Source organism: Corythoichthys intestinalis, chromosome 6, assembly GCF_030265065.1.
Source record: "Corythoichthys intestinalis isolate RoL2023-P3 chromosome 6, ASM3026506v1, whole genome shotgun sequence".
Lineage (NCBI taxonomy): Eukaryota > Metazoa > Chordata > Actinopteri > Syngnathiformes > Syngnathidae > Corythoichthys > Corythoichthys intestinalis.
The window spans coordinates 25,709,316-25,726,499 of record NC_080400.1 but is presented as its reverse complement, the minus strand read 5'-3'; the positions used below and the strand labels follow the sequence as shown (position 1 = coordinate 25,726,499).

General features: G+C 36.9%; 1 protein-coding gene across 3 annotated transcripts in view; it reads right to left on the bottom strand.

Annotated features, from left to right (window-relative positions):
* The window catches only part of stx1a (syntaxin 1A (brain)), a 156,559-nt gene that overhangs the window by 25,029 nt on the left and 114,346 nt on the right, over nt 1-17,184 (bottom strand). For all 3 annotated transcript variants that reach the window (XR_009063436.1, XM_057838390.1, XM_057838389.1), the window contains exons 4-7: nt 16,014-16,088; nt 15,823-15,896; nt 9,334-9,442; nt 2,877-2,950 (exon numbers count right to left, since the gene is read on the bottom strand). Coding sequence is in view for 2 of the 3 variants with exons in the window: in XM_057838390.1 (XP_057694373.1) it covers nt 2,877-2,950; nt 9,334-9,442; nt 15,823-15,896; nt 16,014-16,088 (332 nt within the window). In the remaining variant the exon portion in view is untranslated. The remainder of the gene's footprint in view (nt 1-2,876; nt 2,951-9,333; nt 9,443-15,822; nt 15,897-16,013; nt 16,089-17,184) is intronic.

Here is a 17,184-nt window from a genome sequence, read left to right as displayed (position 1 = left end):
GTCCAGCGCACTTACTGTATACTTACGAATGTCTCTACAAATGGAAGTTTCAGGTAATGACACGCCTCAGCCGGAAAATAAAGCCTTTTGTTATGTAAGAAATTTCAGGATACGAGAGGTAAAAATACAGGGCACTACTGTAAAAGATACGCATGTACTTCCTGCGTTCTGCTTTTAAATGTCACGCCATAAGATCCAGCTGCCCTATTGGTCATAATCTTTCCCGTCATGGTTTAGTATTCTGTTCTCCTTTTAGCCTATAGTTCATGACGTTTTACTTTGGAATTCGCGGTATGATGACGTGCAAAGGTATAGTATAGTATAGGAATAGGTGTAGTTGGCTCGACTTCTTCGCCAAAAGAGCACAAGCCTTCTCATGTTTTTGTCTCACGAAGAGTTTTTTGATTAGATGGAGAGATTTCTTCTCTTCTGGATTAAGGAAAAGGAAATCACCGAGACGGTGGTCCACCACAAGTTCGATCTCTTGAAAGAAGAAGACATTGCCTTATTCGGAAGAGAAGATCCTGCATATATTTTTTCTTTTTTGCTTTGCATTATGTTCTATTATGTACTGCTTTACAGATATTAACGGTTGAGTTGAGTATAATGTTGAGTTAGGTATATGGAATGATTCAAATGTGTTTGGCTGTTGTTTTATTCCAGTTTTAAATTTAATGTAGCATTTCAGTAGTGCTTGGAACGGATTACGGCATTTACATGGAATAGGCGTCTCTACTTTCGGAATTTGTAGGTTACGAGATTACTTCCATAACCAATTAATTTTGTAAGTAGAGATACCACTGTATATTAAGCCTGTCACGATATGCAATAAGTCAAATTATCGCATGCTAAATAAAAATGTGGGAGGTAATTTCCAGGCTGTGATTTATCGCCACATGCGTGCGTGCATACATTTGTGCGTGTGTGTGCTGCGTGCACTCGGCACACGTGCGTGCTGATTACATAGGAGACTCCAGTAGCTTTCACAGATGTTTATTGGCCAATAACACGCCGTGGAATTAAAGTTCAGACATACAAAATAAGGAAACACTTCTATGTAAAATGTTAGCATTGCTACATTGAGGCTAATGGAAAAAAAGCAATGTACTAACCAATTTAGTCTGCTATAAAACATTGACAGTCTTCTCCACAATGCAAAATTGTGGTTAAAAGGTGACATATCAAACATGAAAACTGGCTGGATTAAAGAATTCGCTAGCGATGCGAAAAAAAGAAAAAAAAAATCTATTACTGATACAACATGCATGACGAGAGAGAAGTGCATTTTGTTTTTGTTTCTTTTTACTGAGTGTAAAGCTTACGGTTAGTGTCTTAACAAACGTACTTCCGGTGAACATTTCAAAATAAAAGCATGTCATGTTCAGATTTCTGGAGGCATTCGCATATATTTCAGATTCTACACTTAAGAATAAATTTAAAATGACAGCCATCACGAAAAAACTGGTTGGCAGTGATAATATGATGCAATAAACGATAATAATTTGGCTTCAAATTTGTTGCATGCGCACTTTGCAGGACAAGATGACAGTCATTTTGGATCAAATTACCACTTTTAATGGGCTGTAATTGTCAGACAACAAAAATGACAGTGGGTTTCTCACCTATTCCATATTTAATTAATTTAATTTAATTTATGAGACAATATATCGCCAACTAAAATTTGTTATCGTGACAGGCCTAATGTATATGTTTTTTTTTTTTTTACAGCCTGATGAGCTGTATGCCTTTAGTAGGGTTGTCAAAAGAATTGGAAAGTTACCAGGTATGTTATGGTTACTGAATTGTTGGATCCAGGTAACGTATTTGATTGCAAATGTATCAATACTTTTTTGCATGACCAAAGGTAACCAGAAATTTGGTATCATGGGGTAAATTTATTTTGCACTACCCTTGATAGTAATGGAGAATACAGTATTTTGCATTTTCCTTGTTAACTCATTGGCTGCCAGTGACTATACCTGCGACTTATAGTCCAATTCAGCTTATATATGAATACCGTAATTTTCGAACTATAAGCCGCTACTTTTTTCTTTCATTTTGAATCCTGCGGCTTATGGTCCAGTGCAGCTTATATGTTGATTTATTTGGTATAATAGGTAAATTTTTTTGACAGCGGTGTCATAAGACCGTCATACAGTAACTATGACATGACACTATCATGGGCAATACTGAATGCTTATGACAGATGTCATTAAGTGTCATCCGGCAAATTATGTCACTAACTCCATTTATGTCCAGCTTGGATCTTTTACATCCATTCAAAAGTGAGATAATTTGCTAAAGATAACACTAAATGACCTCTATTATGAGCATTAATTAATGCTCATGACAGTGTCATGTCATAATTATGATTGCTTAATGACAGTCCTATAGTGCCACTGTGAAATAGTGTTACCAAATACCATAATTAGCAATTATTGAAACAAATGGAACAGTAACTGTAGAAATAATTAGCACAGGACATGAATTTTGATTGTTATTTACATCTGTAGCGCTGCAATGCATGCTAGGAGGCGTGTTGGACAACAACAGTGTTGACAGCAGGTGGCAGCAGAGGTTGACTGTCTCCGCAAAGGGAGCAGTGAAGGTGGTTCATTTGGTATTATGACAGTCGTATGATGCGCTGTCAAATATAAAGTGTTACCGGTGAATATATTTTGGTGTAAATATCCCATAATACAGAGAAGACAGCTGCGGCCTATAGTCCAGTGCGGCTTATCTGTGAGCAAATGGCGTTTTCGTGCCAAATTTGGTGGGTGGCGGCTTATAGTCAGGTACGTCTTATAGTGCGAAAACTACGGTGAATGCAGTTTTCTTGTGGAATTTGGTTATAGTATATATGTTGCGCAACTTACCCCTGACGTAAAAATAGCAGGATTGTCACTTTCCAGCATGCTTTCCAGCTCCTCGTTTGTCGTATTTCTTCCAGCTGGGAGGCACAAAAACACAATTAAGAACAAACCCAGTCAGTGAGTTATTTGTATCAAAGCTATCCTGCAATTCCAATTCAAATTCACCTCTGTCTGATTAAAGACCATTTTCCCACATTATTTAGTTTAATTAAAATGAAATGAGCGGGTCTTTTTGCCATCTGAGTTGATCGCTTTTTTAATGGGCACTCCTCCTATAGACGCGCACGATGTGATTTAAAAAATAATTGGTGTCAGAATTCAGGGCAGACATCCTTTGCTAGAGCCGTGCAAAAGAACTTATTTTAGTGCAACTTTTTGCTGATTGCAACACGTCTGGTCCGCAACTTCTAGTAGGTCGTTGTGTTGCAATTTGACTGTTTTACTCTAAAATCATCCTCAAACAGTCAACCTATGGACACAACTTGTAATTAAAACATCTTCATCAACAGCTCTTTGCGAGTTTCCCTGCATACAGCTGAGGTTTTGATGCTCTTCATATAAGTTCAGGGCCCCCTGCGGACGTGTCCTCCTTTCAAAGTATTGATATCTCTTTGCTCAGCTACATTCCGGTGTTCTCCTGGGCACCATTGCCAGAAAACAAGTCGTGGCCAGTCAGCATCAGTCCTCTCTTCGGTCACTCCTACGCACGATTAAACCCACCGTGAAAGCTAAAATAAAACCACCGAAAGATAAGAAGAGAATGTGATCAGAGTCTAGAAGTGTGCCCCCCCACCTTTAAAGATGCACTAAATGAATTTTAAACAGTTTCATGTGTAAATGAAATGGGAGTTCGTCCTGGTTGAGGAGTGTTATCCAAGTAGTTTTTTATTTGATTGCACTTGTGTTTAGGAGTAAACAATAAACAATAATATGGCTACAATGTAAGCATGTCTTACCTATTTGAAGACATCAAAGAAAAAAAATTGCTTTAATCAAAAAATATATTTTTTTTCAATCAAAGATAAAAAAAACATTTGAAAAATAAAATTGCCCTCCCCTAATTTTTTTTTTTTTTTTTGAAAATTATATGCAAAGCAAATGACCGCCTAAGGTGCTAGTCACATGATCTGTTTGAAAAATAATTTTGCTCCCATTATAAAATTATATTTTTTTGTTCATTTCATTCATTTTTGTTGCAGTTTTATTGCTTTTCAACTTTTATATATATAGGAAGGTCAATTTCATGCATTGACACTTTTTGGCCACCATGCCCCCCCCCCCCCCCCTTAAATTTCGCATATGAGGAATCGTATATTAAAAACACTTATTGACGGCAACAGATGTAGTGCTGCAACGTTTACTCGATTAACTCGAGTATTCGATTAGAAAAAAAGATTCAAATTAAATTTTGCTGCTTCGCGTATTCGTTTAAAGTGGCGTTGTAATGGTTGATTTTGAAAGTGTTTGCATTTAGTTTTATTGGGTGGATACACTGCCTTCTAGTCTGCCTCATTTCACTTGGCTGAATCCAGGTGCTTCCTGTGAAGACTAACATAAGCTACGTTTTTGTTTGAGCTAATGTTTTTTTAATGCATTTGTAATTTAGTTTATAGGTATATTTAGCCTATTTTTGTGGGAATATGTGTCTGAACCATTTGTTAAGATCATTGTTAAAAAGTTAGCATTTTAAAGCATTTGAACTAGCGGACTTTTGCTATCTAAGTTAGCCAATTGTTTTTTTTGTTGTACATAGATCCTCCTTTATTAATTTTTTTTATACCGTTTGAGGCTCAGCTCAGGTAATTTAGTTTTCCATGTTCCTTATCCGATTACTCGATAATTCGAACTAATGGTTCTTCGATTAATCGACTACTAAAATAATCGATAGCTGCAGCCCTAAATAGATGTCCAATCAATTTTGACTGAGGGTTCAAATGGATTGAACGTTAATAGCTTCGGCAGCCAAAGAGTTAATAAAGTTCTTTAAAAGGGCAATAAATCTTCTAAATCGTTGCCATTTACACATCAGTTGGGTCACAGCTTGAGTTGAAGGACAGAACAAGTGAGTCATCTATAATAACAACAATTTCCCTCATGCACGCACGCGTGCACGCACACACTTCCTTTATTAGGCGATCTCTCATCTGGTATCCATAACCTTCACCCTGATCTTCACCTTTAATCTTAATCTTTGTCACATCACTCAGAGAGGTTAACCAAAAATAAAATTGCTTCTTCCACTCAGACACAAACACACTTCCACCAGCCCATGTCCACTCCACATTATCTCTTAAATCCCCGCAAAGGCTCTGAGGGAGGCTCTTATTTGTTACCATGGCGACCTAAACCCTGTGAAGCCAAATGCCGAGCCTTGCAAGAACCCGCTCCATCCGTTGACGTTGATATATTATTTAAAAATTCATTTAACACGGCTACCAGTACAGATATGAGTCCGGTTTTCATTTTAAAGACGCACAGGAATGATGTTCATGCACTATTCTACACTACTTTATCACAGGTGTCAAACTAAAAGCCTGGGGGCTATATCCGGACCAGCACACCAATTTGTGTGATCCGCGAAAGTAAACACTATATTCCGCTTACTACTTCATGTTACCTGTTCAAATAAATTCAAATACAATGAAATGAAAAGATTGAAGGTGACAGAAATCTTGACTCGACTTGAGAGAATATAGATTTTTCTTTTGTTTTTTCATTATTTATTTTAAATGATTAAAATTAAGAATACTAAATAAATAATGAAATGTACTGTATTCTGAAAAAATATCTGATAATATTTACTGTTTTAAAAATTACAAAATAAAAAACATTTCGTCTTTCCCTTTTTTATTAAAAAATGTTAATAAATTTTAAAAATATATACAATTTGAAATACTATAAATTTCAAAAACTTTTTTCTTTCCTTTTTATTTGCACCATTTAAGTTTCATTTCTATCAAGTTTAACTAAAATATACATTATACATATTGTGTTAGACAATATTTGCTGTTAAAAGACTCAAAAAAGGGGATTTGGACAATTTTTAGGTCAATGGTTAAGTAATAACAAAGATTAATTCACGATCAAAATAGTTGTTGATTCTTTTGATAACCGATGAGTTGTCTATTAATCGATTAATCTAGGCAGCCTTAGTTGGCAGACATAACGCCTCTCTGAAGGAACGCATAACTACGATGTGGCCCGTGACCAGTGTTGTTAATCTTACTTTAAAAAAACGTAATTAATTACAGTTACAAATTACTTTTCCCAAAAAGTAATTGTGTTAGTAACTCAGTTGCCTGAATGTAAGAGTAATTAGTTACTTGGCAAAGTAACTGGTGATAATTTTCATGTTTATAAATAAAAATATATAAATATATATATATATATATATATATATTAAAAAAAAAAAAAACAGGTCACACAATGTGAAGTTTAAAGGGGTTTGGGGACAACTGACCCTAGCCCAATTCTTTATCCTAAACTTAATTAGACACAGGGGTATTGCGGATATTGCGATAACTAGATAGTAACCTTTGGTATGTGTGGAAGTCATTTAATGTTGTGAATCAACAGTTAAAGTTGTTAAAATTACTCCCATTATTGCATTAGTTCCCTTCTGTCTATTTTCGACATGTGTAAGTTTGAAAACTGTTTCATCATTTATAGATAGATTTAAGTTAAGTTTTGCCTATTTAGGAGCATTTTAGATGAAAAGTTACTTAGCTTCGCTGGGAAGGTTCTCTACAACAGAGCCTTCCTGAGAAGTCTACTGCTTTAAGATGGCGGCTGTTCACTAATGCATCTAGTTATTTATTATACATGTTGCTAATGCACCCATGTCTGTCATTCGCATCTAGTTCTGTATATATGTGATATCTACCAAAGCACCATGTGGGCGTAGTTTGTAGGCTATCGGCTACATTCAGGTATTATTGGAGCCACCTAGCATAGTAGCATCGCGTTTGCAACGGCGTCACACTCCCTTGCCTCCTCCCGACTCCTGCTCTGCTCTCTCGTCTCCGTGAGTCTTTTTCAGACTTTTCTCGTGTCAGTCAACCAACATCGTAACATAGTAACATAGTAACGCACGCCTTTCCCGCCTCAGTAACGGTAACGGCGTTGCCAAGATGACAAAAGTAATTATTATATTACTCACTACTGAAGAAAATAACGCCGTTTAGTAATGCTGTTATATTCTAACGCCGTTATTAACAACACTGCCCGCAACCATAGGCAGAGTTTGACTTTTGTGGCAGGGCAGGGCAAAACATGTTGATGACCCCAAAACGCAGTGTCAGCAATAAAATTAACTTACCGGTACAAGCTATATGCTCAAATAGTAGCCTAGCCCTTGCTTGTACATACTGCCATCCCAGCTGTGTGTGTGTGTGAGCACGCGCGTTTTTCTGTCTGACCTACTGGAGAAGTAGACGCTGCATCCTTTTTGACTGAATATTCCAGCCGGAATCTGTCCTCAGGTGGTTTTGGCTAAGCAAAGCAAGTGGCCGTCTCTAAGGTGCTAGCCACATGATGTGTTCGAAAAATTATTTTGACCCATTGTAAAAAATATTTTTTTTGTTCATTTCGTTCATTTTTGTTGGTTGTTTTATTGCTTTACAACTTTTATAGACAACATTTTACCGGCAAAATCATCTTTCGGAAAGTCAAATATATATAAATATATATATATATATATATATATATATATATATACATATATGTATATATTATATGCATTGACATTTTCAGCCACCGGCCCCCCTCCTAATCTCCGCGTATGCTCGTGACAACGATGAGTGGAAAAGATCTTTGCCAATTTAACAGTTGAACAGCAAAAAGTGATATTTTTGTATGGGTGTATCAGGTGCTCGTGTGTCGAAACTGGAAACAAGTGTTGAAAATTGGGGAGGGGCACCAGAGGATACATCAAGAATGCTCTCTGACAGGTTTTCAGGTGCCAGAGCTGCCGCTTCCTACATGATGAAATGTGCTAGAATGTTGTTTGTTGTTAGCCAAGATGCGATGCAACAGTTAAGTAGTGTTACTGTAAGCCTCTTGAATCAGTGTATCATTTGGTCATTCCTTATCTGTTTTAGAATCCAAAATTGGAAAACAGATAATGACCTTTTTCATTTCTCGTTTTAGAATACAAAATCTGTTTTAGAATCCAAAATTGGAAAACCTAACGATTTATTTCATTTCTCGTTTTAGAATACAAAATTGGAAAACAACTTATTTCTGATTTTCTGATTTTGTTTTAAGATTAAAAATAGAATATGAGCGACGCACAAGTTCCTCTAGGTGAAATATGTACAGAACAACACCACACAAGTGACACGCTTCCCTCATTAAAAAGCACGTACCGTATTTTTCGGACTATAAGTCGCAGTTTTTTTTTTCATAGTTTGGCTGGGGGTGCGACTAATACTCAGGAGCGACTTATGTGTGAAATTATTAACACATTATGATATCATTTCACATGTTATTTTGGTGTTTTGGAGTGAAACTGATGGTTTGGTAAACTTGTTAGCATGTTCTTTATGCTATAGTTATCTGAATAACTCTTAATAGGTATGGCTATGTTCGCGTTCTGCCTTTGGCAATGTGTGTTCAATTGTATTATTGCAGAAGAAGAAAACGTAAGCATTTTATAGCAATTACGCTAGCAGACTTTTGATATGAAGTTAGTCAATTGTTCTTTTGCTGTACTTAGATCCTCATTTATTAATTTTCTATACCGTTTTAGGCTGAGCTCAGGTGTTTTAATTTTTTTTAATGTTCCTTATCCGATTACTTGATTATTCGACTAATAAAATAAGCGATAGCTGCAGCACTTAAAAATAATACAACACAAAAACGAAGAGAACGAAAATACCATGATAATTCCATTCTGTCATTTTCTACTTTTAAATTCAATACAAAATCAAAACAGCGAAAAACAGGCCGTTATTTGTTTTCTGATTTTGGAATTGAAAACGAAACAAATGAAATAACAATTCGCTATCTGTTTTCTGACATGTCATATTTTTACCGATTTTGATTGATTTGAGGATGTTTGTTTTGGTAGCAAAGTTTATTCAAACTATAAAACCATTCTTTCAATCGATGGGGAATGGTTGATACCTGTAACAATGCTTGGTGGTCGAAACGGGAACAATTATGGTATTTCTGTTTGATTTTTATGATATTTTGAGGCCATTTTGCCCAATCACTTAACTCATTGCCTGGCATTGACAACAACAATGACATCTAATTTATTTCAAGGCAATGCATTTCATTTGCAAGGCAAGGCAATTTTTTTTTGTATAGCACACAAAGTAATTCAACATGCATTATATCAAGTGAGAATCAGCAAGACACAATTAAGAAATTGAAATAAAAATACAAATAAAGTGACACATATATCAGTAAGACATTTAAAAAGAAATACAAATATAACAAAAAATAGAGTACTCACTAATCTCCAGCTGCCTTTGAATGCGACCTTTGCAACGCTCCCTGTAGTCCGACTGTGTGGTGTTGTACTCGGACATCACCTCCACAAATTTGCGAGACAATGTGGAGTGCTAGGATGATACAGAGTAACCACTTATTAATAACTCTTTGGCTGCCATTGACGCCGATAGACGGCCAATTCATTCGAACTGTGAGGGCTGTCAGCAATCATTCTTTCACCGTCAGTGGCAATTAAACGTAACCATAAGTGGCAGCAATGCTCCCTTTAATTTTTCATGTGTTTGAGCAGACACACAAGCTCCCTGAGCACACTGCGGACCACGGTGAGCAACATCAGATATGTACTCTGTGGCCACACACCAGTATCACGCCTGGTCAAAACCTTGGATCATGGAGTTACATGGCTTATTAAAAGAATGAAATAACAACAACAATTTTTATTAGTTTACTTTTAATATGATTGATTTGGCCCACTTGAAAAAAAAAAAAAAAAAACTTGTTATTTATGAGATGTATACTATTTTATATGTGAAAGTCCTGCTTTAAACAGAGAAAGAGGCTTGCTTTGGCCTGGGTAAGGTCAAGTTGTAGCATGGGTGAGTTATAAATAAAATATAATGAACAACCAGTATGGGAGTAAAGTATATCAAACTCCCACATTAAAACTGTCCAGACAATAAGGACTAGAGCTGTCCCGACTAGTCGACATAGTCGACGTCATCGATGACGTAAATCCGTCGACGAGCACAACATCCCGTCGACGGTTAATGAAGGGTTAAAAAATATATGCGTGGAAAGTTCAGAATGTCGGATGCTCTGTATGGAAGCGGGGAAAGTGGCACAAAGCCAAAAAAAGCGCACCAGAGTGTCCAAAACATTGACTTATTTCAAAGAAACAAAGGAGGGTACACTCTTTTGTCCTGTCTCTTCAATGCCAAGCTTGGCTGCACGTCGGCCGTGAATAAACACCTCAAGCGCCGTCACCCAGTTTGTAATTTTTTTTTTTTTTTTTCATTTTTTTGTACACCAGAGGATGCTGTCGCCTTACTAATTAATAATGTTTCATTGACAATGGGCCTATAAGTGCTATTAGTATTGTTCTTAATGCTAATTGAAAGGTTTATTTCATTTTATGGTTTATTTTATGGTACAGAAAATTATATAAGGTTAAAAGGTCATAAATATATACAGTATGTACAGTGATTGCACTCAAGGGAGAGATTGTCAATGATAAGGTAATAAATTAAGGTAAAGACAATTCATATAGGCAATTCATTGATATATAAATAAGGTTTAAAAGGAAAAAGGTGAAAAGTTTTTGTTAATTTATAATTGTGTTGTTTTATTTGTGTGCACCGTAGCTCTTACGGTGTGATTACATCAAGAATGGAATAAAAGTTGTAAACCATCAGTTTAAGAGACCATCTTTTCAATCGGGATGCTACACTAGTTAATTCTATCAGCATTTGAACTCATTGTTTATTTCGTGATTTATTATTGTTATTTGCGTGTTTATTTGTACTTTAATAAATAATTTAAGTGTTCCATTATATTTTTTGTGAATTGATAAGCGTCAACAAAAATTTCATTGCTAAATTAGTTTAAAAAAAAAAAAAAAAAAAAATTTTTTTTTTAAAATTATTAGATTAGTCGACTAATCGTAAAAATAGTCGGCTGACTAATCGGGAGAAAATTTGTCGTTTGGGACAGCCCTAATAAGGACACTTAAGATTCTTTGTCTCTGTGTCTGAGCAGCTACACTGCAAAAAACTATCTCCTTAAGACAATCTAAATTCCTTTGTTTTACATTGTAAACCTACTAAAAATAAGTGAACTAATCTGCCAGTGCTTTAAGTAAATTTCACTCACTTAGATTTCGTGAAATCAAGAAAAAAAAATGCTAGCTAAATATACACTGCTGAAGTGTATATGCAATTCATATGCAAAAATAAAAAATACAAAAGAGAATGACAAAAAATTTAAATCATTATCATTTTACACAAAACTCCAAAAATGGGCCGGACAAAAGTATTGGCACCCACAGCCTAATACTTAGTACAGTAGCACAACCTTTAGACAAAACAACTGCTAACAACCGCTTCCGGTATCCAGCAATGAGTTTTCTACAATGGTCTTCTGGAATTTTAGACCATTCTTCTTTGGCCAACTGCTTCAGGTCTCTGAGATTTAAAGGGTGCCTTCTCCAAACTGCCATTTTCAGATCTCTCCACAGGTGTTCTATGGGATTCAGGTCTGGACTCACTGCTGGCCACTTTAGAAGTCTCCAGTGCTTTCTCTCAAACCATTTTCTATTGCTTTTTGAAGTGTGTTTTGGGTCATTGTCCTGCTGGAAGACCCATGACCTCTGAGGAAGACTCAACTTTCTCACACTGAGCCCTACATCATGCTGCAAAATTTGTTGGTAGTCTTCAGACTTCATAATACCATGCACACGGTCAAGCAGTCCAGTGCCAGAGTTAGCGAAGCAACCCCAAAACATCATGGAACCTCTGCCATGTTTGACTGTGGGGACCGTGTTCTTTTCTTTGATGGCCACGTAATTTTCCCTGTAAACTCTATGTTGATGACGTTTCCCAAAAAGCTCTACTTTTGTCTCATCTGACCAGAGAACATTCTTCCAAAACCTTTTTAGCTTTCTAAGGTAAGTTTTGGCAAACTCATGCCTGGCTTTTTTATGTCTCTGGTTCAGAAGTGGGGTCTTCCTGGGTATCATACCATAGAGTCCCTTTTCATTCAGACGCCGACTTATAGTACAGGTTGACACTGTTGTAACCTCGGACTGCAGGACAGCTTGAACTTGTTTGGATGTTAGTCGAGGTTATTTATCCACCATCCGCACAATCTTTTGTTGAAATCTCTCGTCAATTTTTCTTTTCCGTCCACATCTGGGGAGGTTAGCCACAGTGCCATGGGCTTTACACTTATTGATGACACTGCACAGGGTAGACACAGGTCTTTGGAGATGGACCTGTAGCCTTGAGATTGCCCATGCTTCTCAATTTTGCTTCTCAAGTCCTTAGAGAGTTCTTTGGTCTTCTTTCTTTTCTTCATGCTCAATGTGGTACACACAAGGACACTAGCCTGGAATTCCAGACTCACCGCTGTTCAGCAACTGAGTCTGGCGACCGTCCGGCGGATCAAATTCCCAGGGTGGAGCAAACCACAGCAAACAGACAGCGGGTGGACCAATGAGCGACGGGCAGACCCGACGTTGGTAAGGCGAAAAGAAACTAGCACGAGCAGAAAATGGAGAAGTTTATTCAACATGGCTAGCGCGAGACAGACTGTTGTTAAAGACTTGTGTCGATGTGTTTTCGGTAATTTAAAACAGATTTTACCGCGGACTGGAAAATATTCTCGGCTCTCACGTTCGCCATCTGTGTTGTTGTGGAGTCGACTTCTGACGAGCAAGAGTGACGTTGCTCGTTAAGAACATGTCACGCAAATAATCGAATTTGATTGGACGGATGATTTCATTCGCCTCGATAGGCCATTAAGGAGCTGGGTCGCAGACTGTTCTCACAGTGTTTGAAAAATACAGGGAGAACAGTCTGGCCGTGCCAGGCAACAAGGACACAGGACAGAGGTTGAGTCAACTTTAGTCCATTTTAACCGGCTGCAAGTGTGATTTAGTTATTGTCACCACCTGTTATGCGCCACAGGTAAGTAACAGTTGCTGTTACAAATTAGAGAAGCATCACATGATTTTTCAAAGGGTGCCAATATTTTTGTCCAGCCCATTTTTGGAGTTTTGTGTAAAATCATAATGATTTAAAAAAAAAATTTCCATTCTCTTTTGTGTTTTTTGAAGGACCATCAGAGGATGCAGGTGGCCTTTATATGTGTTTCCCCAAATTTCAGCACAATAGGTGAGATCCGGCAAAATCAATGCACTGTTAAGTGTTTGTAGAGCCTTCTCATCTAGCACATTTTGAGCTCTAAAGAGAATAGAAATGCTTCTGGCTAATTTATTTTTCAGATGGCTTACATGTGTATTCCATGTTAATAAATCATTAATTACTACCCCTAAGACTTTGTGTTCTCTAACTTGCTGGATTGTCACATGGTTTATTTGTATGTTGAAGTGCTCCTTGAGACCTTTTTTTGCCAAATAGCATATATTTTGTTTTTTTCAAGATTTAGAGATAATTTATTAGCATTGAACCATTGCTGCAGCTTATTCCACGTTTATTTGCAAAGTCAGACCTTTCAGGTCATTACCTGAACAAAAGATATTGGTGTCGTCTGCAAAAAGTACCATTTTTAATAGTTCAAAGACCTTGTATATATCATTTATATACTGTATAGAATAAACAGTTTTTCATTGCAAGCAAAATAAATGAAGCTATTACTACAAAAGTGTTTGTAATTGCAATCATTTTCTGGGAGAAATTGAGCATTATCTGACAGAATTGCAGGGGTGTCAGTACTTTTGGCCAGCACTGTATGTGAGAGTCCTGCTTTAACCATAGGAAGAGGCTTGCTTTGGCCTGGGTAAGATCCAGTTGTAGCATGAGTGAGTTAATAAATAAAACATAATGAACAACCAGAATGGGAGTACAGTATACCAAACTCCCACATTAAAACTCAAAAAGGAGACTCAAGATTCCTATTCTCCGTGTCTGAGCAGCTGCACTGCAAAAACACTGGTTTTCAGTGTAAGCCTACTAGAAATAAGTGAACTTACCTGCCAGTGCTTTAAGTACATTTCAATCAGATTTCGTGAAATAAGAAGAATAGATAGCTGAATGCAAGCTTTACAGACCGATTAAAAAATATGCTTGTTTGGCAGAAATGTTCTTAATTTAAGAATATATATTGTTCAATGCAATATTTGAAAGCAATTTTTTCTCGATTTAGGTGGAAAATTTAGATGTATAGGCTTAATAAAAACAAATAGTAATATTTACTTAAAGTAAGTGGAATAATCTGATGCATTCTGTTAACTAGTCTCTAACACTCAAAACAAAATGGAGAAAAGTATTTGACTAGATTTAGGAAAAGACGGCATAAAAGTTTGCAGTGGACAGGTTAAAAAAGGGCGGGAAAAAACAAACCGCTTGTTCTTCTATTTGCACGTACACCGATAGCCATTTCGTCCTAAAAGAACCGCATTTGTTTTTTACTTTCGCTTGATGAGTCTGGTATCGCGGCACGTTCCTTTCGCCATGGTAAGGGGTTAGCATTTGTGTCTCTTAACTCCGCTGCACTGTTGTTAGCTAGCTAACTTTTACGGTGCGTATGGGCAGGGCACATATGCACAACACTGTCAATCCTATGATTGGCTGCGCAGCGTAGGTGAAGTGAACTGTATCGTATTATTGGCTAGACACCTGTTGCTCATTGAGATATGTTGCAAAATGGTACAGAAAAAAATTTTGTTGGTCTAATTGACTAGATTATATCAGTTCCAAAATCAGACATTAATTAATACTGTAGCGCTTGCAAAGATTGGCATTGGAATGTTGCGTCATTAAATCAGCACCGGAGTCAAGTTCACTTTTCACCACCAATAGGAGCGTCGCGTTGGCGTATTGAACGCACCAATAGGAGTGTCGCGCTGACACATCACACCGGTCCCGACAGTTGTACTAGTCGCGTTGCCGTATCGAACGCACCAATAGGATTGTCGTGCTGACACATCACTGCGGGGCTGACAGTGATGCTTCAATATGTTTCTGTTGAGTTTTATTTTGCGCACTGCATAGATTTTCTTGTGCTCTGAGGGAACATTGAGTGTCAGTTTTCCAAGTTCAAAGTACAACAATTAATGACATTTGCTTGTTTCGGTTTCTGAATACCTTATTTTTCGAACTATAAGTTGCACCTGAGTATAAGTCGCACCAGACCCAAAATTTTGGGGGGAAATTTATTTCATAAAATCCAGCATATAGAACAGATATGTCATCTTGAAAGGAAATTTAAAATAAAAATAGAATATAGAACAACAGGCTGAATAAGTGTACAGTATGCCAATGTTACATGATGCATGAACAACGAAATGTGAACGTGGCCGGTATGTTAACGTAATATAGCTATTAAGAGTTATTCAGATAACTTTAGTATAATTAACATGCTAACACGTTTACCAAACCATCAGTGTCACTCCAAAACACCGAAATAACATGTGAAATGATGTGATAATATGTTAATAATTTCACACATAAGTCGCTCCAGAGTATAAGTAGCACCTCCAGCCAAACTATGAAAAAAACTGCAACTTATAGTCCGAAAAATACGGTATATAATATTTTTAATTTGAATAGATTTTATTAATGAATTTAAAACATGTTTAATAGAAATGCTAGTTTCTTGCTATTTTTCCAATAATATTTTATATAATACAGTATATACATTTTTTTTTTCTCAATTTATTTTTCCCTTAAATGGCATTCAGTGAGTTGGTCTGAAGAAAAAATTGTTTCATCACATTTATCTGTTTTGAGATTAATTCCGGATAAGCATTCACCTGTGTCTTGCGTATCCTCAAATCGGCCGACGACCTGTTTTGACTTTCTTCCTGCTCGATAGTGTGCTGAATGCCTGAAACACAAAAAGACACAAAAGTGACAAAAATTGTTAACATGTATGTATATTTTCTGCTATTGTGTTAAGACCTTGTTTGGATTGATTTATTGAAATAAGTAGAGCAGAACTTACTCTTTAATTTGGAGCGCACCTTGTTGGCCAGTTTCTTGATGTCTGCCATAAGATCCTCCAGTTCAACCTTTGTTTCTAAGGAAAAAAGACAAAAATAACAATTGTGATTAGAAATACTTCCATAGACATGTGATGAATCCATGTGTCACAAGAGCTTGCCTTCTGTTCCGACTTCATAAAGACAAACAGCATGCCCCCCCATGCTGTTTTCTTCTCATGACTGCAGAGCACTTAAAAGCACACGCTTGCTACAAACCCTGCACTGATATTTTGAAAGTTTGATAAATTGCTTTCACCAAAGCTGCAGTAAGAGTGCAGCTGCATGAATGAAAACTTTTATCTTAAACTTTTTTCAGGTTAAAAGTAATATATTTTAGGCCATGTCAATACTACAAAGGTCTGAAGCAAAAAATTCAAAAGTTACTTTGCTGTATGGGGAAATGTGAGGGTACTGCCTTTTCTGCAATACCCAAAGAATCGTCTGTACCGAGGTGGCAGATCTGGACGCTTCTTTTGTGTTGTTTTGTGTGTCATACTGCGACATAGATAAACGGTCATTTACACCGCTAAAATGGGGTTGGTAATGAGCGGTTGTATGGCAACCCACACTGTGCTAAGGAATGAGAACAACAGTCAATGCATGCAACATGGAAGCAGCACGCGCAATAATATCGTCTCTAACAGCAGCGACGGCTGCTATATACTGTATATGCAGAGTGTTCCAAAAAAATACACTCCTTAGCAGCCAGTTGGTAACCAAAATGTCTATGGATTTTTTTGTAGATTAAACCTATTGAATCAATGATGGCAGCAGCCAGAATAAAATTTGAAGAAAGAAAAATCATTCTTAAATGCTACTGGAACATTTTTTCGGACACCCTGTATGAATATAAATACAAAGATTTCCTCACTTGCTTCTTTATTGTGGCAACGAGATCAATGCACAACAATTCAACCGTCGGCCGCTTCCGCTTCACTCGCTCGCTTCCATATACTGGTACAGTACATTGGTACCTCTACATACCAAGTTAATTCGTTCCAGCACCTAACTTGTAAGTCAAAATGGTTGTACGTCAAGCAGTGTTTTCCCATAAGAATACATTATAATTCCATTAATTCGTTCCACAGCCTCAAAACCTACACTAAATCCTTAATAAATACTGCTGGTACT